At 38.9% G+C, this 24155-nt stretch overlaps 1 protein-coding gene across 1 annotated transcript in view; it reads right to left on the reverse strand.

The window, feature by feature from the left end:
- MORC1 (MORC family CW-type zinc finger 1) overlaps positions 1–24155 on the reverse strand; it is a 157160-nt gene that overhangs the window by 73107 nt on the left and 59898 nt on the right. The window contains exons 13-14 of the mRNA XM_070508528.1: positions 7058–7186; positions 4003–4108 (exon numbers count right to left, since the gene is read on the reverse strand). Coding sequence (XP_070364629.1) covers positions 4003–4108; positions 7058–7186 — 235 coding nt within the window. The remainder of the gene's footprint in view (positions 1–4002; positions 4109–7057; positions 7187–24155) is intronic.

Below are 24155 nucleotides of genomic sequence, written 5' to 3' on the forward strand. Positions count from 1 at the left end.
GAGGAAGACTGGCCCTGAGCTAACATCTGTGCCCATCTTCCTCTACTTTATATGTGGGACACCAGCCATAGCATGGCTTGACAAGTGGTGCGTAGGTCCACACCTGGGATCCCCTGCACCACTGGGCCAGCCTCCTTAATGACTTTTGAGACATATGGTTTGGAATGTTTGAGGCCTTTTTTTTTTTGTTTTCCTGACTTGGATTTGTGGCTGTGCCAAGGGGAGCTGAATTAACCAAACTGTTGAAAAAGTGAGATATTACACTGTTCACCTGGGGATGCATACGAAGTTAACCGCCACTGGGCACAGCTTTGAAGCACAGCTGGGGATGTGCAGGAGTGGGGCAAAACGTTAAGGTCAGTTCTTAGAGTCTGCTTTACACAGGGTTTTCCTATAATTGATAGGTAGCAAAAAGAAGGGGAAGGGACAAAGTCTGTATAAAACAAATGTGTGTTAGACTAGGAGAGGGAGGAAGAGGCCAAGAATAGAGAGAAGGCTTCTCCCAACTGAAACAGCGCAGGAAAAGCGAAGCCGATCAAACCCACGAGGTCTCTTTTTCAGTGCTGCAGCATATATTTTTCCTGCCTCTACCGACAGAGAAGAGTGAGGAACTGCCATCAAATTCAAGTACTACTGTAAAAAAAAACACTTAATTCCACCCACATATGGTATTTGTTGTTACTGTTATTTTCAAAGAAAGGTGGCAGATAAATCAGGGGCCACCTACTAGATATAGAGCCACCTGCAGCGTTCATTTGAAGACCTCTGTGGGGCGGTACTCATATAGGTTTCTATTTCATGTGAGGAAAGAACCTGTGGCAGCATTTTTTATTCAGAAGAGAGAAAGCTGAAGTAGTTTACTAAAATGCAATCCATTCAATTGTCTCCAAAGGTTTAAGGAAACAAATTAAATTTTAACATGCAATACAGCCCATAGATATTTTTTAACATCCTTTTCAAAATTCAGACTTTTTGGTTCAAATGATAGGCATCATTTCTACCCTGCTGTTGGTCCCTATTTTCAATGCAGATAAATGCATAGCATGAATGTAATGGAAGGGTTCCTCTATCTATGTCTTGGGTACCGTGACAAAAATGTCTAGCCTCCCTCGGTGCTTAAAGTGGAAAACAAAAAGAAGCTTCAGTGGTCCGGAAAAGAATGGCTCCATTTTACCCTGCCTGGGTCGTCAACTCTGAATACTACCAATTGTAAAATGGTGTATTTTGTCACCATAAAGTATTTGACTGGAATTAGGCTTCCTGAAACATAGAAGGATGCCTTCAGAGAGCGGGTGTGGTAAGGCAAAAAGAGTATAGGTTTTGCATCAAAATGCTTGGCTTCAAGTTTCAGCTCTGGGAGGAATTCTGGACAAGTCGTGGGAACTCTCTTAGCTTCATTGTTTTCTCCTCTGAGAAATGGAGAAAGTTCATATGGCTATTGTAAAGATGAACTGAGATAACCTATGCAGTTGCTATGTAGGAGAAAGCTATTACTAGTTTCCTGCCCAAGTTCTGGTCATGTGGACAACGTTCATTCAAACGCTGTTCATTGGCATTAACCCTGAAGACGACTGGCAATTAACGCTGACGATAAACTATATTTTCTGTAAATACAGACAATGCCACTTTTGACTCCATTACTCTGTTCTTCCATTCTTCAAATGTTGCCTAATAAAGAACTATACTTCACTTCTCACCACCTGAATGCACTTATTTTAAGTGATTCTTCCAAATCCAATGGCACATCTATAACAGGGTTTGGAGATTTCATGGCACATTCTCAAAGTATGCACAGCCCATCCTCCCACATTGAATCAGAGGACGGAGCAAGGTCATCATTTTAATTTCTCTGCCCCTGGGACTCTTCAGATCTCCATCACTGTTCATGATCTCCCACAAAGGAAGTGTCAACTCTTAAGTAACTGCCCTGGTAATCAGGAGTTTTTCTTTACATCTCCCCTAAATTTCTGCTGTCACTTTAAGCATATTTTTTGTTCTAATCTTTTTAGTGGAAATGAAATACAGATGGCCAGAATGATTTCAGTATATTTAAAGAATCAAGGACTTAAGAAATTATAAATATAAGAAGACTTTCTGCATTTTAGGCTTTTAAGGTCCATCAGTTTTCTGTCAACATGGCTAAATTTATCTTGTCTAACGTCACAAGTGGCACTGTTTTGATGTGTAAAAGAGACAGAATTAACGCAGCTTTGAAACTAACTTTGCAATGCCAGTTCAAGGACAGTGGTGAGTTAGAGAAAAGGGAAGCTGTAGAGGACAGATTCCCAGTTCTGTGGGTCAATGATGCCTAAGACTAGTCTAAGAAGTCACAGGCATACGGTTGAATCTGTGGGGAGGGGCCTAAATTCTTGTGGCGTGTTATCAAGGGGCCCCAGAGACCAGGGACATAGCTGATTGTCCTTAAAAGGGGCTCAGCTGGACCCAGAAAAGATGATAAAAGTCCTATTATTCACCTCATTCTAGGTGATGAAAAGCCGAGTAAAGGGAGGTTATATTATTTGTCCACAGTTTCACGGCTAATGAAGGCAGGAGTCAAACCCAGGCGGTCTGGGTCCAGAATCTGAACTCTAAACACTACCTATGCTGTATGAAAAGTTCTTAGTTCATAGTAAGTGATCAATATTATTAACTGGTTTTTTTTGAGGGATGGGGACTTGGACCAATTTTATTTACATTTCCACATAGAAATTAAGAAAACAACAACAAGTTTCTATTAAATAGCACTTAGGTGAAAATAATGATAATGACAATGAGAATGACAACACTACACATCAGACTATTCTTCATATTGAAACTGAGCCAACATTTTGTTCCCGTTTGAGAGAGACCCAAGTTGCAAGTTCGGGCTGGAACCAGGTTAGGCGTCAGACGACCCTGGCCAGTGAACAGATTTCTCAGCCCCATTTAGGCTTCAGTTTTCACTTCTCTAAAATGAAGAAGTGAGACTAGATTCATGTTTTATAATCATGCTCCTTGGAGCTCCAGGCTTTCTGCAGAGTCGGGAACAGAAATGAGAAGTACAGACCTTTGGCCCCGAGATTCCCAGCCTCCAATTCAATCAGGACAATTCTGTATTTATCTATCTTATATCTTTGGGGTCTGAGACAAATTTTATTTGGAAAAAGAAACCAAACAGGTTCTGCAGCAAACCTAGAAAGGGAGACCAAAAACCAGTGGGCCGTGTGAAATCTAAGAGCGCTTGTCACTTCTGACATGCTTCCTGAGTCTCCAAATAGGATTAACCTGGGGACTCTAGGTGGAAAGGGTTTTAGCAGCAGTTTCTGAATGTTTTCTCCTTTTTAATTGTTTTTATTTGCTCTTTTCTTTTTTCAGGGCTGGATAAAAATAATCAAACAGGAGTTATTACCCTAATGTCTGTATTAACAATATTGATCCACTTATCCAGGCCAAAGGACTTAGACCAGACTCCATGGAAAAGCAATGCTTGACTTAGGGGTGCCTTTGCTAGAGGGGAGTACGAACTCTCTTCCCCTCCAAGGAAAAGAATGTAAGTCTAAAAGGGCTTGTAATAACATTGACATTCATCAATATTTAATCAGTTTTTTTCTGTTTTAGTCTAAACTTCTTCCTCCAAGAGTACAAAGCAATGAAATCAATATATGACTTAAATAGAAAAGGCACATGATCTAACAGTTGAGTGTCCCTGAGGACCCTGTGGATAAGACTCCTGTATGATAAGGTCACATATTGTGTGAAAATGAACTGGAAGTCAGAACTCTTAAACACTGTGTCGTGGTCTTCTACACACCCCAATGTTTACAAACAGTTACATCCAGGTCTCTTTTATTTGATGGAAAAGCACACTAACAAAATAATCTTTCTACAGGTGGCAAGGGGCTAGAAAAATTTCAAAGAGATGATAGCTACTAAGCTAAAATTTATCTATAGCTGACATTTTCCAATTTCTTATTTTAGGAATTAAAAATGGATAAAGAATTTTAGAAAACTATCAAAAACTACCTGTTTTCCAAGAGGTTAGGATTGTTTGCACAAATCCAGATATCAAAAAATTCTTTTTCCTGATAATTAGTAGTGGGAGGCAAGACTCTCCATTTAAGGCAAAGATCTGAAATCAAAACAAAATCACACACGAGAGAGGCCACAATCAGAAGTGAATCTATCACAGTAAGAAGTCAGGTTGCATATTCCAAAAGTAGGAGGTAGCTTTTGATCCAGAGACAAGCGAATTCTTGATCATATAACATTATATTTGATAGCACAAACCGTCGAGAATTCTATGAGCTTCCCAGGACACCACCAATAGATTATTAGTATTTTTGTTATTGTTGTTATCATTATTATTACTGCTTAAGTTCTTTCCAGTTGGTTTCTGTTACTTTCAGTCAAAAGAATCTTAAGTAATAGGTCCCTCTGCACCTCTTCTTAAACCACAGGAAGACTTCCAGTGACTTGTTTCCCATTTCCTCTGACCTATTATCTATCCGCTGACAATATCGCTTTCCGTCTCCAACCACATGACTAACATAATAAGGAAGATCAAGCTCTGAACACAGTTCCTCGTTCTGCACTTTTTCCCTGCTCTTACTCCACTCTCCAGCCTACAGTTTCTGACTTCTTTGCCCATTTCTCCCTTTCAGTCCCTCCTTGCCTTTAGGACCAAGGCACTCTACTCTCTCCAGGCTGTTCTTAACTTTAATCCTGGATTCCCTCCAGACACAATGCTAATGGCTCCTAGGTAAACACTTCTCTCTGTTCATCTAAGACAGAGAGAGTTTGCACAGTGGTCAAGAACCTCAATAGCTCCACCACTTACTGTCTCTATGATCTTGGACAAATTACTTCTCTATGTTTCAGTATCATCATCTTCAGAAAGAGATTAAGATTAGTACTTACCTAAAAGAGTTACTGAGGATTAAATGACATAATAATCATGATAAATGCCAACATCACTAGACATTATCTGTGATGGTAATTTTATGCATCAATTTGACTGGGCCATGGGGTGCCCAGATATTTGGTGAAACAGTACTCAGAGTGTGTCTGTGAAGGTGTTCTGGATGAGATTAACATTTGAATCAGCGGACTTAGTGAAGCAGACTGCCCTCCCCAGTGTGGGTGGGCCTTATCCCATCAGTTGAAGGCCTGAATAGAACAAAAAGGCTGATCCTTTTGCACGTAAAAAGGACCTTCTCCTTCCTGACTGCCTTGAGCTGGGACATCAGTATTTCCCTGCCTTCAGACTCAAACTAAAACATCAGGTCTTCCTGCATGTGGAGCCTGCCAACATTCAGACTGAAACTGTACCATGGGTCTTCTGGTTCTCAGGCCTTCAGACTCAAAGTGGAATTGACCACTGGCTCTCCTGGTCCCCAGCTTGCTGACTGAGATCTTGGGACTTGTCAGTCTCCACAATCATGTGAGCCAATTTCTTATAAAAAAATAAATAAACATCTATCTATCTATCCCACAGGTTCTGTTTCTCTGGAGAACTGTAACACACTATCCTAAGCACTCAGTAAACTTTACATATGTTAATTCATTTTATTTTCACAAAACTGGATGAAGGAGCTACAAATGCTAACCTCATTTTATAAATAAGGACACTGAGGCTTCGAGAAACCAAGGAATTTGCCCGATTTCATCCTGCTCTCAGGTACTGGAGATTGGATTCTGGCAGAACCTTGCACACATCAAAAACACACAGTAATTTTTAGCCATTACTACTTTCACCCAATAAGTTGGGGCATACAGTCATTGATTTCCTCAACTTTATCTTCTAAATATCTGTCATGGACACTCCTCTTAAATCCCACTGCCACGCCTTTACTCAGACATTTACATTTTCTCATCTGATCCTGGAATATGCCGGTACTCTCCTCAGAGGTCTGGCCCCAACCTCGGCTCTAGCCCTCCTCCAAACCAGCCTTCCCTGAGCTCCCAAGGCACCTTACTACAAGCTACACCCAACTGGTCAGGACCTCTTTGACCAGCCTGGGCCCAAGGTTGGGGAGGTGTCCCCAGCACTGTATGAATAACTCCAGCATTTCACATACCACCATGTGCTTGCTTGTCTGCCTTCATCGCTGGACGGCAGATTCCTTGCAGAGAGCAGAGTGTCTGCAATTCTCTAACCCTTGGCAGAGTGGGCAGAAGACGTATCAGAGGCACACAGTAAGTGCTCAATGCTTCAAAGAAGTCATTCTCCTACTGGAAAACTCCCACTGCCTCTCCATTGCTTATCACAACAAAAACTCCTTATCCTGGCTTTCAAGGCCCTTTAACATGTTTACTCAACATAATATTTCTGTCTTTTATTATTTATTCATCATTCATTCATTTAATAGTCAATTACTAAGTATCTACTACATATTGAACACAGTGCAAGGTATTAAAATAGAAAGATGACAGTTTCTATTATTCTACAACAAAAATTTTAGCTGAAGTGTACACTTGATATTAACACACATCTCCCACTACATCTCTGCCTATCAAAATCCTATTTTAAAGACCATGACGAAGGCCACCTCTGTCATGAAGCCTTGCCTCAACTTCCTCCTCCTCCCTTTCTTTGCTAATCCTCAAAGAACTTTATGCCTGTGTTACATCTTTTTTATTTTTTTTTGAGGAAGATTAGCCCTGAGTTAACATCTGCCGCCAATCCTCCTCTTTTTGCTGAGGAAGAGTGGCCCTGAGCCAACATCTGTGCCCATCTTCCTCTACTTTATATGTGGGATGCCGCCTCAGCATGGCTTGATAAGCAGCGCTAGGTCTGCACCCGGGATCCAAACCAGTGAACCCTGGGCCACTGAAGCAGTGCATGTGAACTTAGCCGCTGCACCACCGGGCCGGCCTCTACATCATTTAATTTATGTTCATCTCTATTACAATTATTTACAAACTTATCTCAACATCTCTCCTAGACTCTAACCTCTTTGAAAGCAAGAACTCTGTCTTACCCAGCTTTGTCTCCCTCCTGCCCCATTTTTTAAAACAATGACATGCATGTTAGGAACTCATTAAATGTTTGCTGCTTAGAATGCAATTCGACACTCACCACACTGAATGATGAATGGGATGGCCATGGCTTGCCTTCTTTGACATTGAATAGAATCCAAAGATTTCTCCATGTCCTTGTTATTCTGGCATCCAAATTCATTCCAAAACAATGTTAGATTTCTATTACCTGTAAAAGAAAGCAGGCAAAGAATAACGAAAGTGAATAAAATCACTGAGATCAAGACGGTAAGCAAAGGAAAGTCTGGATATAAACTCATGTATATACACTATGATCTCAACTATGCAAAAACTAATGCATATACAGAAATAGATTAAAATATTCATATTGGTTTCTCTGAGTATGGGTGAAATTTTTCTGCTTTATACTTTCTTGCATTTTCTAAACTACATATAATAAATATGCAATATCTTTATAATAAAACTAAACACAACAGCAGTTATAAAAATATATACATACTTTTATCGTTATGATAAAATACACTGACATTTAAAATTTTTTCTTAAATACTCCTAGGAAGGACAGTACTGATTAAACTTAAAGGCCACCTTTAGGACTACTGATACAAATATTTATCATCTTGTCTCACAGCCAGCGTTTCTTCACCTTTATTTCGTCTCTGGTTCCCTTTAGTTCCAGTCTTTATTGTTTCTGTCCTACCCTCACATCAGATTCTCTGCTCCCTCCTTGCTTAGAAACACCCCTTGTCATGGAGGACCATTAAGGAGTCCTCTTGAGGAGGCTGTGTTCCTATCCTTTAATCCAGCAAATTGAAATGCTAGGAATCTTCCCTGCAAACATACAAAACAATGGCTAGATATCTCACAGCACTGTTTGAATAGCAAAAAAAAAAAAAAAAAAAAAATAGAAACAACTTAAAAGTTTAGAATAGGGAATTGATAAATTCCATTTCCAAACAAGGGAACACTAGACATCCTTTAAAACAGGGAGTTAGAGCTAAATGTATTGTTGCATCAAGACATCCAAGATAGAGTTCTAACAAGAAAAAGATGTAAAACAGCATAACTAGCACAAGCAATTTTTGTAACTTATAAAAAGCATATACATATGAAATTTTGATGTACACACTTCTCCTTTCCCGAAAGGATACCAAAGAAAGTTTTAATAGTGGATGCCACTGGAGAAAGGGAGCGAGGCTGAGAGGAAGGCAGGAGAAGACACTTTCACTTTTCATTTTTTACTTGAATATTTTTTACATGTGCATGCATTACATTAAAAATATTTTTTTAGGGGCTGGCCCCGTGGCCGAGTGGTTAAGTTCGCGTGCTCCGCTGCAGGCGGCCCAGTGTTTCGTTGGTTCGAATCCTGGGCGCGGACATGGCACTGCTCATCAAACCACGCTGAGGCAGTATCCCACATGCCACAACTAAAAGGACCCACAACGAAGAATGTACAACTATGTACTGGGGAGCTTTGGGGAGAAAAAGGAAAAAAATAAAAATAAAAAAATCTTTAAAAAAAATATTTTTTTTAAAAAAACAATCTATGTTTACCATTCTGTCCAAGGGGGTAACCACTAGCCGCATGTGGAAATGTAGCAGATATAGAACATTTCATCAACGTATAAAGTTCAAGAAGTGAGGTTCTAAAATATAAATCTCAGAAATAAAACATATGAAATACAGCCGGGCCTACATCCACGTATGACTGTAATCCACGTGAAATACAAGTAAATATCCTCCCACCTTCCTCCTCCTGTTAAAGCTTTGGGTCAGAACGCTGGGTGCCTTGAAGACCACAGGGGAGGGACTCGGCCTTCAAATGGGGCTTCGCCCCCGGGTGGGCTGAAAGCTGCCCTCACAAACTCCCGGGTCTCCTCACAAAATCCCTAACAGCTCTCCCCTCAAATTTCCCTTTGGATTCTGTTTCTTGGGCTTTGCTCAACTCAGATGTTCAGTTTTTTGCCCTTTCTCAGCTTCTGGTCTTGGCCCAGCACAGCCCACTTCTTCGCGGCACACCAGATCCTGATATCCTCTTTGGTGTCTGGACGGGGCTTGTGAGGGCTTGTTCTCTGATTTCCAAATGAACTACTCAGTTCTTACAATGTCAAGGCAGGAGGTGCTGTAGGTTAAAGTCGGGTGGCTTTGACGTCTGTCTGTGCCACACCAGTTGTGTAATTGTGGGAAGCCACTAACTTTTCTTATCCATAAAGCAAATGTTTACAGTAACCTGCCTTAGCGGGTTATCATAAAGAATAAACGTGAAGGCATATTAAACACCATAGCGTCCTGCAGAAATTTAAGTTGCAACTGTATCGTACTTGTCCTCTAAATGTTACTTCCTTGAGAAGACTGTACCTTTTCAAAGAAGGAGCTGTGCTTTATGACCCTGTAGGCCCGCAACACACAGCTCAGCATCTTGTACCGAGCAAGCCCTCAAAAGATACTGTGCTACTCTTGATAAAATACCTCATTAATGTGTTGTTTGGGATAAAATGAAAGTGAAATAATGTCTCTCCCTGAAAACATTAAGTAAACACAGTTAACACAACACAGCTAATTTATAAAACGGATATCAACCATGAACCCCAACACAAACATTTTAAGAGTGGTAAAACTACTAGGATATTAGAAACATAAGCACACACCCCTCGAGGGCAGGGTGATACCTGCTGTGTGGTTACGCCACTCTTGTAACACCTACATATTACTCTTTAGTTCACTTTATGCCTATTTTTCCCTTGGATAGTGAAATCCTTGAAGATAGTGGCTACATTTAGGATCTCGTTTTCAATAGCTGACACACAGAGCTTAATGTTTACTTACAGGACTAAATAATACTAAAGAATTACTGGCTATCGAAGGCAGAAATGAGAACACTCAGTAGCCAAAACATCTAATGACCAGGACTGATACAAGATATTATACTATTCAAGGCAGATAGCAGGATAAAGAAAACAACCAGAGTTTTTTATTCAGGTGGTCAGAAATGCCTTTCCTAACTGCCAACAGAATTTCACCATTTTTTCTTCAGAGAAAAGCTACTCCAACGTACACAACTTGAATGTGTTATTAAAACAAATTTCCACGGGGGGCTGGCCCCGTGGCCGAGTGGTTAAGTTCGCGCGCTCTGCTACAGGTGGCCCAGTGTTTCGTTGGTTCGAATCCTGGGCGCGGACATGGCACTGCTCATCAGACCACGCTGAGGCAGCGTCCCACATGCCACAACTAGAAGAACCCACAACGAAGAATACACAACTATGTACCGGGGGGGCTTTGGGGAGAAAAAGGAAAAAATAAAAAAAAAAAAAAAAAAAAAATTTCCACAGAGTGGATCCTGAAGACTAGGTAGATGCTTCAGCAACTGGATAAGTAAGTTGGCCAGAGGGATGGCATTGCGAGGAAACATATCATGTCAGTTTCTATTTTCGCTTATATGTTACTCAGTCTGTAGAGATTGATACAGCAACCCTACAAAAAAATTCCTAGCATAAAGGGAACCCCCATAAGTCTGTCCATGAATTTTTCAGCAGAAACCTTGCAAGACAGGAGACTGTAGGAAGATATAATCAAAGTGCTGAAAGAAAAAAAAACCTGCCAAGCTGTCCCTCAGGAATGAAGGATAAAGAATTTCCCAAACAAACACACACTGAGGGAGTTTACTACCATTAGATCTGCCTTACAAGAAATACTAAAGGGAGCTCTTCAAGTTGAAATGAAAGGACACTAATGAATAACTTAAAAATATGAAAATATAACACTCACTAGTACAGGTAAGTATATAGTCAAATTCAGAATACTCGAACACTGTAATGGTGGCATACAGATCACTCAACCCTAGTATAAACATTAGAAGGCAAAAGTAGTGAGCAGAACTATAGCTACAATAATTTCTTGATGAATATACAATACAAAAACACATAAATTGTTAAATAAATACATAAAATGTGTGTGGGTGGAGGGAGTAAAAAGGTAGAGTTTTTGTATGCAACTGAAGTTGTTATAAGCTTAAAATAAACTGTAATAACCGGAAGGCGTATTATGTAAGCCTCATGGTAACCACAAAGCAAAAACCTACAGGAGATACACAAAAGATAAATAGAGAGGATTCAAAGCACATCACCATGGAAAATCATCGTATCACAAAGAAAGACAGCAAGAGAGGAAGAAAGAAACAAAGGAACTGCAAAGCAGCCAGAAAACAATTAACAGGATGGCAATAAGTCCTTGTCTATCAATAATTACTTTAAATGTAAATGGACTAAGTTCTCCAATCAAAAGACAGAGTGAGGCCAGCCCTGTGGCCGAGTGGTTAAAGTTCTGTGTGCTCTGCTTCAGCGGCCCGGGTTCACGGGTTTGGATCCTGGGCGTTGACCTTCTCCGCTCATTAACCATGCCGTGGTGGCATCCCACATACAAAGTGGAGGAAGACTGGCACAGATGTTAGCTCAGGGCTAATCTTCAAGCAACAAAAAAAAAGAGGAAGATTGACAATGTCTATCAGCTCAGGGTGAATCTTCCTCACCAAAAATAATAAAATAAAAAGGACAAAGTAGCTGAATGAATAAAACATAAGACTAACTATATGCTGCCTACAAGGGACTCACTCCAGTTTTACGGACACACATAAGTTCAAAAGTGAAGGGACAGAAAAAGAATTTCCATGCAAATGGAAGCCAAAAGAGAGCAGGAGTAGCTATACTTAGACAAAATACACTGAAGTCAAAAACGTAACAAGAGACAAAGAAGGTCATTATATAATGATAAAGGTGTCAATTCATCAGGAAGATATAACAATTATAAATATATATATATATATATATATATATACCTAACATCAGATAAATATATTTAATATTTTTATCTAAAATAACATTTTAGAGGCTGGCCCTCTGGCCGAGTGGTGAAGTGCATGCGTTCTGCTTCGGCAGCCCAGGGTTTCGACAGTTTGGATCCTGGGCATGGACATGGCACATCTCATCAGGCCTTGCTGAGGTGGCATCCCACATGCCACAACTAGAAGGACCCACAACTAAACTATGCAACTATGTACTGAGGGGATTTGGGGAGAAAAAGAAAAACAATAAAATAAAATAACATTTTAGCAAAATACATTAAGCAAATATTAACAGATCTCAAGGCAGAAATAGCCAGTAATGCAATGATAGTAGGGGACTTCATTACTCCACTTTCAATAATGAATAGATCATCCAGAGAGAAAATCATAAGGAAATAATGGACTTGCCATACTTTAGATCAAATGGACCTGAAAGACATTCACTCAATATTTCATCCACCAGCAGCAGAATATACACTCTTCTCAAATGCACAGGAAGCATTCTCCAGGACAGATCATACGTTAGGTGACAAAACAAGCCTTAACAAATTTACAAAGACTGAAACCATATCAAGTATCTTTTCTAACCATAATGGTATAAAATTAAAAATTAGTAACAGGAGAAAAGATGGAAATTCACAAATACATGGAAAGTAAACAACACGCTTCTGAACAACCGACGGGTCAAAGAAGAAATCAAAAGGGAAATTTAAAAATACATTAAGATAAATGAAAATGGAAACACAGCACCCAAAACCTACCGGATGCAACAAAAGTAGTTCTAAGAGCAAAGTTCACAGTGATAAACAATTACATTAAGAAACAAGAAAGATCTTGGGGCCAGCCTGGCGGCGTAGTGAAGTTTGCACACTCCACTTCGGCAGCCTGGGGCTCACAGGTTCAGATCCCAGGTGCAGACCTACACAGCACTCATCAAGTCATGCTGCGGTGGCATCCCACATATAAAATAGAGGAAGACTGGCAACAGATGTTAGCTCAGGGCCAATCTTCCTCATCAAAAAAAAAAAAAAAGAAGAAGACAAACGAAAAGAAACAAGAAAGATCTCAAATAAACAACCTACTTTTTACACCTCAAGAAACTAGAAAAAGAAGAATAAACTAAACCCAAAGTTAGCAGAAGGAATGAAATAGCAAAGTTCAGAGCAGAAACAAATGAAATATAGAATAGAAAAACAATAGAAGAGGTTAATGAAACTAAGAGCTGCTTTTTGAGAAGATAAACAAGATTGACAAATTCTTAACCAGACTAAGAAAGAAATAGTGAAGATTCAAAAAAATAAAATCAGAAACGAAAGGAGACATCACAACTGACACTGCAGAAATACAAAGGATCATACGAGACTACTAGGAACAACTATATGCTAACAAATTGTATAACCTAGAGGAAATGGGTAAATTCCTAGAAACACACAAACTTCCAAGACTGACTTATGAATAGAAAATCTGAAAAAACTATAACTAGTAAGGAGATTGAATCAGTAATCAAAAGTCTCCCAACAAATAAAAACCCAGGACCAGACACTTCACTGGTGAATTCTATCAAACATTTAAGGAAGAATTAATGTCTATCTTTCTCAAACTCTTCCAAAAAACTTGAGAGGAGGGCATACTTCCAAACTCATTTTACAAGGCCAGCATTACCCTGATTCCAAAACCAGATAAGGACACTACAAGAAAGGAAAAGTACAGACTAATATCACTGATGAACATAGATGCAAAAAGCCTCAACAAAATAGAAGCAGACCAAACTAACAGCATAATAAAAAGATGATATACTATGATCAGTGGGATTTATCCCTGGATGGAAGCATGGTTCGACACATACAAATCAACAAATGTGATACAACACATTAGTGGAATGAAGGATAAAAATCATATGATCATCTCAATAGATGCAGAAAGAGCATTTGATAAAATTCAACAACCTTTCATGATAAAACTCTCAACAAATTACGTATAGAAGGAAGGTACCCCAACATAATAAAGGCCATATATGATAAGCTCACAGCTAACATCACACTCAATGGTGAAAAGTTAAAAGCTTTTCTTCGAGATCAGGAACAAGACAAGGATGTCCACTCTTGCCACTTCTATTCAGCATACCATTAGAAGTCCTAGCCAGAGCAATTAGGTATGGAAAAGAAATAAAGGCCGTCCAAATCAGCAAGGAAGGAGTAAAATTTTCTCTGCTTTCAGATGACATGATATTTTATATATGGTAAACATAAAGACTCCACCAAAAAACTGTTAGAACTAATCAACAAATTCAGTAAAGTTGCAAGATGCAAAATCAACATACAACAATCTGTTGCATTTCTGTACACTAACTACAACCTATCTGAAAGAAAAATTAAGAAAGCAATATTATTCACAATGGCATCAAAAACAATAAAATACTTAGGACTAAATTTAACCAAGGAGGTGAAAGATCTATACACTGAAAACTGCAAGACGCTGATGAAAGAAACTGTAGATGACACAAATAAATGGAAAGATACTCTGCGTTCTTGGATTATAAAAATTACTATTTTTTAAATGTCCATACCACTCAAACCAATCTACAGAGTCAATGCAATTCCTACGAAAATTAGGAAAAATTCATATGACATTTTTCACAGAAGTATAAAAAACAATCCCAAAATTCATATGGAACCACAAAAGACCCTGAATAGCTAAAGCAATCTTGAGAAAGAGTAACAAAGCTAGAGGCATCACACTTCCTGATTTCAAAGTATATTACAAAGCTACAGTAATCAAAACAGTATAGCGGCTGGCTGGGTTGCATAATGGTTAAGTTCATGCGCTTTGCTTCGGCGGCCTGGGGTTCCACATGTTCAGATCCCAGACGCAGTCCTACACACTGCTCAGAAAGCCATGCTGTGGCGGTGTCCTACATACAAAATAGAGGAAGACCGACACAGATGTTAGCTCAGTGACAATCTTCCTGAAGCAAAAAGAGGAAGATTGGTAATGGATATTAGTTCAGTGTGAATCTTCCTCACCAAAAAAATAAACAGTATAGCACTGGGATAAAAACAGACACACAGACAAATGGAACGGAGTAGAAATCTCAGAAATAAACTCACACATATATGGCCAACTAATCTCGAACAAGAGCACTAAGAACACACATCGGGGGAAGGATGGTCTCTGCAATAAATGGTGCTGGGAAATTTGAATATCCACATGCAGAAGAAGGAAACTGGACCCTATCTTACACCACTCATAAAAATCAACTTGAAATGCATAAAGGCTTAAATGTAGGACCTGAAACCATAAAACTCCTAGAAAAAAACAGGGAAAAAGTTTCCTGACATTGGTCTGGGAAACGATTTTTTTGGATATAACAACAAAAGCAAAAAAGAAAAAAGGACGAAGAAAACAAACCAAGTGGAACCAAATCAAACTGAAAAGCGTCTGCACAGCAAAGGAAACCATCAACAAAATGAAAAGGCAACATACAGAATGGGAGAAAATATTTGCAAACCATATCTCTGATAAGGGGTGATAAAGGGTTAATATCTAAAATATACAAGGAACTCATACAATTCAATAGCAAAAAACCAAAATACTCTGATTAAAAAATGGGCAAAGGATCTGAATAAACAATTTTCCAAAAAAAGGCATATAAATGGCCAACAGGTACATGAAAAGGTGCTAAACATCACTAATTATCAAGGAAATGCAAGTCAAAATCACGAGATATCACCTCACGCTTGTTAGGGTGGCTATTATCAAAAAGAGAACAGATCAGTGTTAGGATGTGGAGAAAAGGGAACCCTTGTGCACTGCTGGCGGGAAGGTAAACTGGCACAACCATTACGGAAAACGGTGAGGAGGTTCCTCAAAAAATTAAAAATAGAACTACTATACGATCCAGAGATCCTACTTCTGGGTACATATCCGAAGAAAAGGAAATCAGTATCTTAAAGAGATAGCTGCACTCCCGTCTTCATTGCAGCATTATTTACAATAGCCAAGATATGGAAACAACCTAGGCGTCTGTTGTAGCTGAATGGATAAAGAAAATGTGATATATGTATTTTTTTCAGCCATAATTATGCTAAGTGAAATAAGCCAAAGACAAATGGTGTATGATATCACATCTACATGGTGAAATCTAAAAAAAAAAATAATGTTTAACTCATAGAAACAGAAACTGAATGGTGGTTGTCAGTGGCTGAGGGAGGGGAAATGGGGAGAAGTTGGTAAAAGGGTGCAAAGTCTCATTTATAAGGTGCCTAAGTTCTGAAGAGCTAACGTACAGCATGGTGACTATAGTTAAGAATACTTTATTGTATACTTGAAAGTTGCTAAGAAAGCAAATCTTAAGCATTCTCACCCACACATAAGTGAAAAGGTAACTACGTGAGGTGATTGATATGCTAATTAACTAATTGTGGTAAATATTTCACAATGTGTATATATCTCAAATCATGTTATATACTTTAAGTATATATATATATATTTGTCAACCACACCCCAATAAAGCTGAAAAGATTCTTATCTATCCTAGTCTGGCAAGAAATAGTAAAATTAATAATAATAATAATTCATTATATTAGGTTGGCCATCACTATGGAGTGGTATATAATTATAGATATTTTCAACATATGGTTTTAATAACTGATGCTGTTGTTAATGTGTCTTAATGAAGGTTTTTAAATTGCCCTTTCATCCAGAAGTCAATTAAGAGCAAAGAAGTGAAATTTCAAAACATGAAAAAGTACTTGATTTTTTACATCTTAAATATTTCCACTCACCTATGAAGAAAGCTATGTAGATAATGCAAAATTTATTAATTCCAAAATTATTAACATTCTCAACGTATTCTGATTTAAAAATTCAGTTTACTTTTGTAAGTAGGAAATGGCTGCAAGCAAACAGGTAATATTCAAAACTATAAAGGAATACATATCTTGAGACTTTTGTTTGAATAATCAGCAAGTCTGTTAAATTAGCAGAAAAATCAGCGATTAATGCAGAGAATTAAAGTCCTAATTTCTAGAACAAGTATCTGAGGAAAACTGTGAAAATGTAATTTACTGCCAGCTACGTATGGAGTACTTTATTCAGAAGATTCTTAATGTTTAAATTAATCTGATTAATTTTTCAGGAGCCTCTTAAAAACTAAGATAAAACAATGGTAACTACTGTATAACTTACTAAAAATTGCCCAAAATCAGTAACTAAAAGAACAGTTCAAACGGTTAGATTTTGCCTCTTAAAAATAGGAGCAATGTAACACCCTCCCAGATGTCCTTTTCATATCTGTTTATAGAAGGTACAAGGACATCCAGGGAATCAATTAGCCAAGGGAGAAGTAATAAAATTCAGTAATAAAATACCAAACTGAAGGTTTCAATTACAATAAGGAAGTCTAAAACAGTTTATGAAATCAAAGCACCAGGAAAATCCTAAGACGGAGAAGGTACTTAAATCAGGCCCCTGCCTTCAGGTAGTTCTGTGCCTACGTAGATGATTATATTCTATTTTCAAAGATCTCCTGAGATAGAAATTACATATCCATTCTCGGGGGCTGTAAATCACACCTCCTCCTCTGTTGAATGTTGCCGTTTGTCACCACCCCTCTTGTTCTTAGCTAAGCCAGACATCAGGCCACTCCTTCCTAAGCTGATCCATGGCGCAATCATTTACCATCTACATTACTGATGGAATCTCTGCATTAGGGACAGTAAACTGGTTTCAAGTGACATGCCGACTCAAATCAGTTGGTAGTGATGCCTGTGTGCTCTTGAGAAGGACCATGAGGCCAATCGCCACTTAGGAAGAGCCGCCATGATGACTTAGAGTCTGTAGTGCATGTGAGATAAGCGAGGTCCTATATAATCACTTCCCAAAGGGCTCTATCTGAATTGAAGGAAAGCAAGGTAAGATGTCTTCAGTGGAGGTGCTTGCAGCCCCATTCTTCTTGGCTCCTGGGTGTGGCAGAGTGGGGATGGACCAGTCTCACATTATGGGTACAGTCAATGGCAGAAGTAGGTGGCGCTGCAGTCAGAATGTTTTCACTTCTCAACTCTAGGGTGAGCATAGTAGGCTCCAGACCAAACTCTGGGAATCTGCAGATTTGGTCCAACTCTCCCTAAAGGTCAACTTCATTACCTCAACTGCCAATGGAGGATGATTTTCTCTCATTCTATATCAGTAGTTTCCCAAGAGAGCTTCCTTAAGCTGAAAAAAAAATTTCAGAACCACCACCTTTGAACCTGAGAAAATACATGATGACCAAAAAAATAAACTATGAATTTAATGACGCATTTGTGTGATTTTACATTTTACTGCCCAAAACTACATCTATACATATTTGAAATGCTGTAGCATATGTACGTATGAGGCATAATGCCATTTTGGACCATTATTGGTAGACATGAATTCAAGGACACCTAGCCATACTCTGATGTTCCCCTGGGCTTCCAGGCTCCCAGTTCGTACCATGTCATTCCTTGCACCAGAGACTAGAAGGAGAAGGGTCGGAGACCTCATGATGAGAAACCTTCAAAAACAAAACCAAGGAATATTAGGTCTCCTCTGGTTCTTTCCTCGGGAAGAAATAACTTTTACTCTTCTTCTTCTGGTCCTTTCCCCAGGAAGAGATATCTTTTTTCTCTTTTTTACAATATGTTTTCATTTAGTTGTTGTCATTGCTATTCTTTGGTATACACCAGTTTTTCCAATTCTCTCTAAAATGCGGAAATCAAAATTAGACATAATAATCTAACCTGCAGCATTTTCATAAAGAGTTCTGTATGATCATGGGCAACAGCCCACTCAGCCGTCTCGGTCTCCTCAGTCCCTGGGTTAGCACAGCTTACCTTTCTACCAGGATGCTCCTTACTTGACTCGGACATACACAAGCCCACTGACTGACTCCATGTTCTCAAAAGTCTAAAGATTCTAATTTTTTTTTTGTGAATACAACTTATGTTTAATTTTGATTGCATCATTTTAAATTCAGAGTCATTGAATACAACTTACTCTTCTTACTAAGGGACACATAAGCAGGGTAAAAACGAAGAGTGCTTTGAGGTCTTGCTTCTGGGTCAGGCAGGGAAAACTGAAACTGTAAGAATCAAAGTAGATTTAATCCCAGACAAAAGAAGGGTGCTAGGCTTCTGAGTATTTTATTTGCAAGGTAGGTGAGATCCTCTGAGACATTTTAGCAAGAAACTTCATTGTAGATATAAAAAATGTCATTATCATGAATATAATACAAGTACAGGCAGAAAGGAAAGGAAGCGTAAGTGCCGTCACTGGTGATAATTTCAATTATCAGGTGAAAGCAGTATAAATGGATAAAATCTAAGTATGTGATTATTTTTGAAAAACAGAAGTCAATCCAAGGAACTCCTGAGCCATCCCGCTATTTGGTGGGAGCTGGCACGAAGTAACAATTTCAAACAGAGTACTTATTTATGCCATATAAATCAGTCAGGCAAAATGTCTATATCAGTTTTTAATGTTTTAATTTTATCTCTAGTTCTTCTCACATCAAGTTTTTCTCCAATGCAATTTGCTAAGCAGTACAGAGTTCTACTCCTGCTTCACACAAACAGTAAAATTACCAACTACCATGGGGAACCAAATGGGAGACGAAACAAAGTTTTTCCTTATAGAAGTATTAGAGCTGATAAATGATGAAAATATATGAGAACTACAACATAAGATTTTGGAACTCCTAAGAGATCTGAGCATTGACCATTAACTGTTAATATCATTAGAAGAGAGACAATCGAATAGTCTATGCCTATACCCCACCTGTGAAGCATCCTCACAAAAAAAACCACATCTGAATTCGGTGAAACTGCTAGATTCCAATACTGTACAGAAAAACTAACAGAATGGAAGAAGCTGTTAAACTACACCCAGTAGCCCAGCGAGCAAAATTAGATTGTGTGATAACTACAAGGCAAGCGACCCAGTTTTTCGTACAAATAAACTGCAAGGAAAAAGAGAAATATGCAGATGGAAGGAGGGGCTAGGGTTATACTGTGAGACAGAAATAATCAGAAATTTAAACAATAGACTAGATCTTTTATGGTATTAAAGAAGTATTGATTATCTTTGGTGTGATATTTGTACTGTGGTTATGTTTTTAAGCAGAGTTCTTTCTCTTAGAAATACATGCTAAAACATGTATGAATATAATTATATGGTGTCTGGACTTTCCTTCATAATGCAGTTGCGGGGGAGTAGGCAGGAGTATAAATGAAACCAGTCTGTCCAGGACTTGATAATTGTTGAGGTTGGGTGATGGCTTCATAGGTTTCATTACAATGTTCTCTTTAATTGTGCCTGATTTACAATTTCCCATCTATATATGTTTGCCAGGGCTGCATAACAAAATATCACACTCTGGGGGGCTTAAACGACAGATATGTATTTTCTCACGGTTCTGAAGTCTGGAAGTCCAAGATCAAGGTGTTGGCAGGTTCGGTTTCTTGTGAGGCCTCTCTCCTTGCCTTGCAGATGGTCACCTTCTTGCTGTGTCCTCACATGTTCTTTTCTCTGTGCACACCCACCCCTGGTGTCTCTTTGTGTGCCCAAATTTCATCGTATAAGCATATGAGTAAGACTGGATTAAGCTCACCCTAATGGCCTCAATTCTTTAAAGGCCCTGTCTCCAAATACCATCACATTCTGAGGTCCTGGGGGTTAGGACTAGAACACATGACTTATGGGGAGATATAATTTAGCCCATAACACCATAATAAAAAATTTAAAAATAAAACATGAGATATAATGTTGAAAATACAATATTTTCACAATAAAATACATAAAATCCGTAACGTCAAAAACTAAATTAAAAAAGACATGAATTGCTTCTTGGCCTACATCTTCACATAAACTTGTCTCAGAGTCTTACCTTTTAATATTTACATAGGCCTCCTCACTCAGTGTGTATCCCTAAGAGAAATGAAGTATTTCATTTTTCTTGTAGTGCCTTCCTGAGATCTTAGACACTAAAGTGCATCAAAAGGAAAATAGTATTTTGTTGTGAGCAGCTAGCTATATCCAGCTACTAGAGTGTTATGAACTGAACATCTGTGTCCTCCCCAAATTCTTATGTTGAAACCTAATTCCCGGTGTGATGTTGTTAGGAGGTGGTGCCTTCGGGAGGTAATTAGGCCATGAAAGTGGAGCCCTCATGAATGGGATTAGTGCCCTGGTAAGAAGAGACAGAAAGCTAGCTCACTCTCTTCACACCATATGAAGAAACAAGAGGATGTCACCATCTGTAGGTCTGCAAACCAGAAGAGGGGGCTCACCAGAACCTGACCACAGTGGCACCCTAACCTTGGACTTCCAGCCTCCAGAACTGTAAGAAATACATTTATGTCGTTCACAAACTGCCAAGTTCATGGTATTTTGTGACAGCATCCCAAGCTGCCTAAGACATAAAGCAGTGTCTATATTTTTAAAGGAATTACTAATCTAACAAATATTATCCCTCACTTTCAAAATTATATACAAACTGAGAAGTAGACAGGAGTTAAGTGATGGCGTAATTAGGAAGATTTGTGATTAACTGTCCTCACCCAGTGTCGACCTACCTCACTGGAGGTCATCAGTGGAGGGCCATGTGCTTGATTTCCCTGGCCTGGTCAACAGGATTTACACAAAATCTTAGAGAAAATATTGGCCAAACATAACATCTCTGGAAAAACAGTGCATTAATTGGAAGTCAACATTAGGTTCCCCAAAAGGTTCTGACGACCTGAAAGAATGGGCCTAATAAGGTGATAAAATTTAATAGGAATGTAAGTATGATTCTATACTAGGGTCCAAAAACATTTACTGGAAAAATAGGAGAGGTAAGCCTTAATAAGAATACAGATTAAAAATTTTGTTAAGAATTTTAATTGATAATAAAAACCCTGAGGGTCAATCATGTGCTTACTGAGAGTCAATATATTAGGCTGTCTCAGAATTACAATAACTTAAAGAGATGATTATCTCGTTTGATTCAAGGCTATTTGAGTTTGATCTGGCATTTTTGTTTCTAGGTGATACACTTTATACAGTATAAGGTTAAAATGGTGAATATATTTAATGACATGTCAAATGAAGAAGCGCAAAAGAACTTGGATGTTAGGGAAAAATGAGACTGGAGGGAGAGAGAAAGCGTGTCTTCAAATATCAGCAGGGCTGTCATTTGGAAAGCCCTTAGGCCAATCCTTCATAGCCCAAGGGGGAAGCATTACACTGGCCTGGCTAACACCTCCTCATCCTTCAGGAAATATCACTTCTTCAGAGAGGCTGTCTCCGGCAGCCAGACTCTGAGCTCCTGATCACTGGCTGCTGCAGCCTCATTCTTCTCCGTTGGGCACCAATCCTACTTCTAATTGTTAAACTTGTTAGCCCTGCTAGACTGTAAATTCCCACAGAAGATGGATCACATCTGATTTGTTAGTCCTAAAACACTGCCTGCCTAGCACAGGTGAATGAGTGAAAGAACATGTGAGAAATAGATTTGATTAATATGAAAATATATTTTCTAATAGAGTTGTACAGAGATTCACAGGCTGCCTCAAGAAGTAGCAATTTTTCCTCCCTGGGAGGCCCTCACTTGGGGTTAACATGGCAGTCCACTTGCCTGGGGCGGGGGTGGGTGCGGTAGAGGGGATTAAAGCACCAGAGGGGTGACTGGATTAAATTATTTTCAGCACCCTTGCTAGCCTGAGGCCCTGTGATTTGAGTTCTGCTGGGAAAGGTTATGCTCATTACATTAAAGATTTCGTTTCAGCACACCAGCCATATTCTGATCCATTCTGGAAGTTTAGTAATAAATTTCTACAATCATCACTTCTGTTCAAACCCAAATCTCAGTTGATGTTTCTCTCTTTCCCTTCTCCTTCTCGCCCTACTCCAAAAAGCTGACGATTAATATTTCCGCTTTACTGTAAGGATGCACAAAGCTTCAGAAAACACAGTAGCAGACAGTGAGGTGAGGTCAGACTCAGAGACAAGAAAAATGTTTCTGAGATTCTTAGCACCAACTGTGCCAAAAGTAAATGCAGATTTGACAAATGACACAAAGTCATTATCTCTCCATTTCCCTTTCTGCTGATTCATTTTTTATAAGGGCCCAATTTTCCATAGAAACAGATCAGATTTACAGCAAATACAAAGATTGCATCTTTTATTTATAAGGCAAAAATATCTGCCCAAGTACTTTTCATTAAAATTTGTGTGCCCCGTGATACTGGCTTTCAGAGTATTAGCCAAGCGTTACATTACTTTGGTTATTCCTGTGCAAGTGAAGAAGCAAAGACCTTGCCAGTCAATCTCCTCAGCACAGCTCCTGAGACTCCCAATTCTGACCTCGATCACTTGATTCAGTTTGATAATGAAGTCTGGGGATGAAGTTGTGAGATGTGTGAAGCAATACACATGCTCACTCTCCCTCCTTCACTCTCTGCCTTCCTTCTAGAGGAACACCCCTTGTGAGAGTATCTTCTAGCCCTAAATCAATTCATAGACAATTATGGAATTAGGAAAACAATATGTTATTAACCAGTAATAATTAAAATACAAATATAACTTATTTGTTTGGAATTTTATTACATCCATTGAGAAAGTTTTGAAAAAATTAGGTAGATACGACACGGAGTTACATAGACTGGGGGAAGACTGGCAGGTGACACCTTGGAGTTGAAAGTACAATGGCGGGAAGGGCACCCACACGCCAGGCAAAGGGGCAGGAGAGCTCCCCCGACAAACTGGACTGAGTATGATTCTCCTGAGTAAGTGTGGGCTGGATGAGATAATTCCTAACACCTTTAAATCCAATGCCTCTTTCTGAGGACTTAAGCCCTTATTCTAAAGATGAACAACACAAGGTAGAGATTTCAGAGAAAATCTGAGGAGAATGGGGGAAGTTACACAACTTTCACATGCTAAACGTTTTCCTTTTGTACCACGTCATGCTAACGTTTAAAGACCAGGGAGCAGATGTTGATTTCTCTCTCACTCTGTGTATTCTTATGTTTCTACACCTTTAGGCAAACCCTTCCAAACAATGTAGTCATTCCTATGTTTAAGATACCTTCAAACATGTCTCTGATAAAAAATTATGCGTAAAAAACCTATGTTTATGCTAAGCAAAAATTACAAGGATGCACTCTTCAGAGTGGTACTTCTCAAACTTTAATGTGCACACACATCACCTGGAGATCTTACTGACGTGCAGATTTTAATCCAGTATAAAATGAGGCCTGAGATTGTGCATTTCTAACAAGCTCTCAGGTGGTGCTGATGCTGCTGGTCCACAGACCACCCTCTGAGTAGGTTTTAGACC

Source organism: Equus asinus, chromosome 5 (genome assembly GCF_041296235.1).
Source record: "Equus asinus isolate D_3611 breed Donkey chromosome 5, EquAss-T2T_v2, whole genome shotgun sequence".
In the NCBI taxonomy this organism is placed as follows: domain Eukaryota; kingdom Metazoa; phylum Chordata; class Mammalia; order Perissodactyla; family Equidae; genus Equus; species Equus asinus.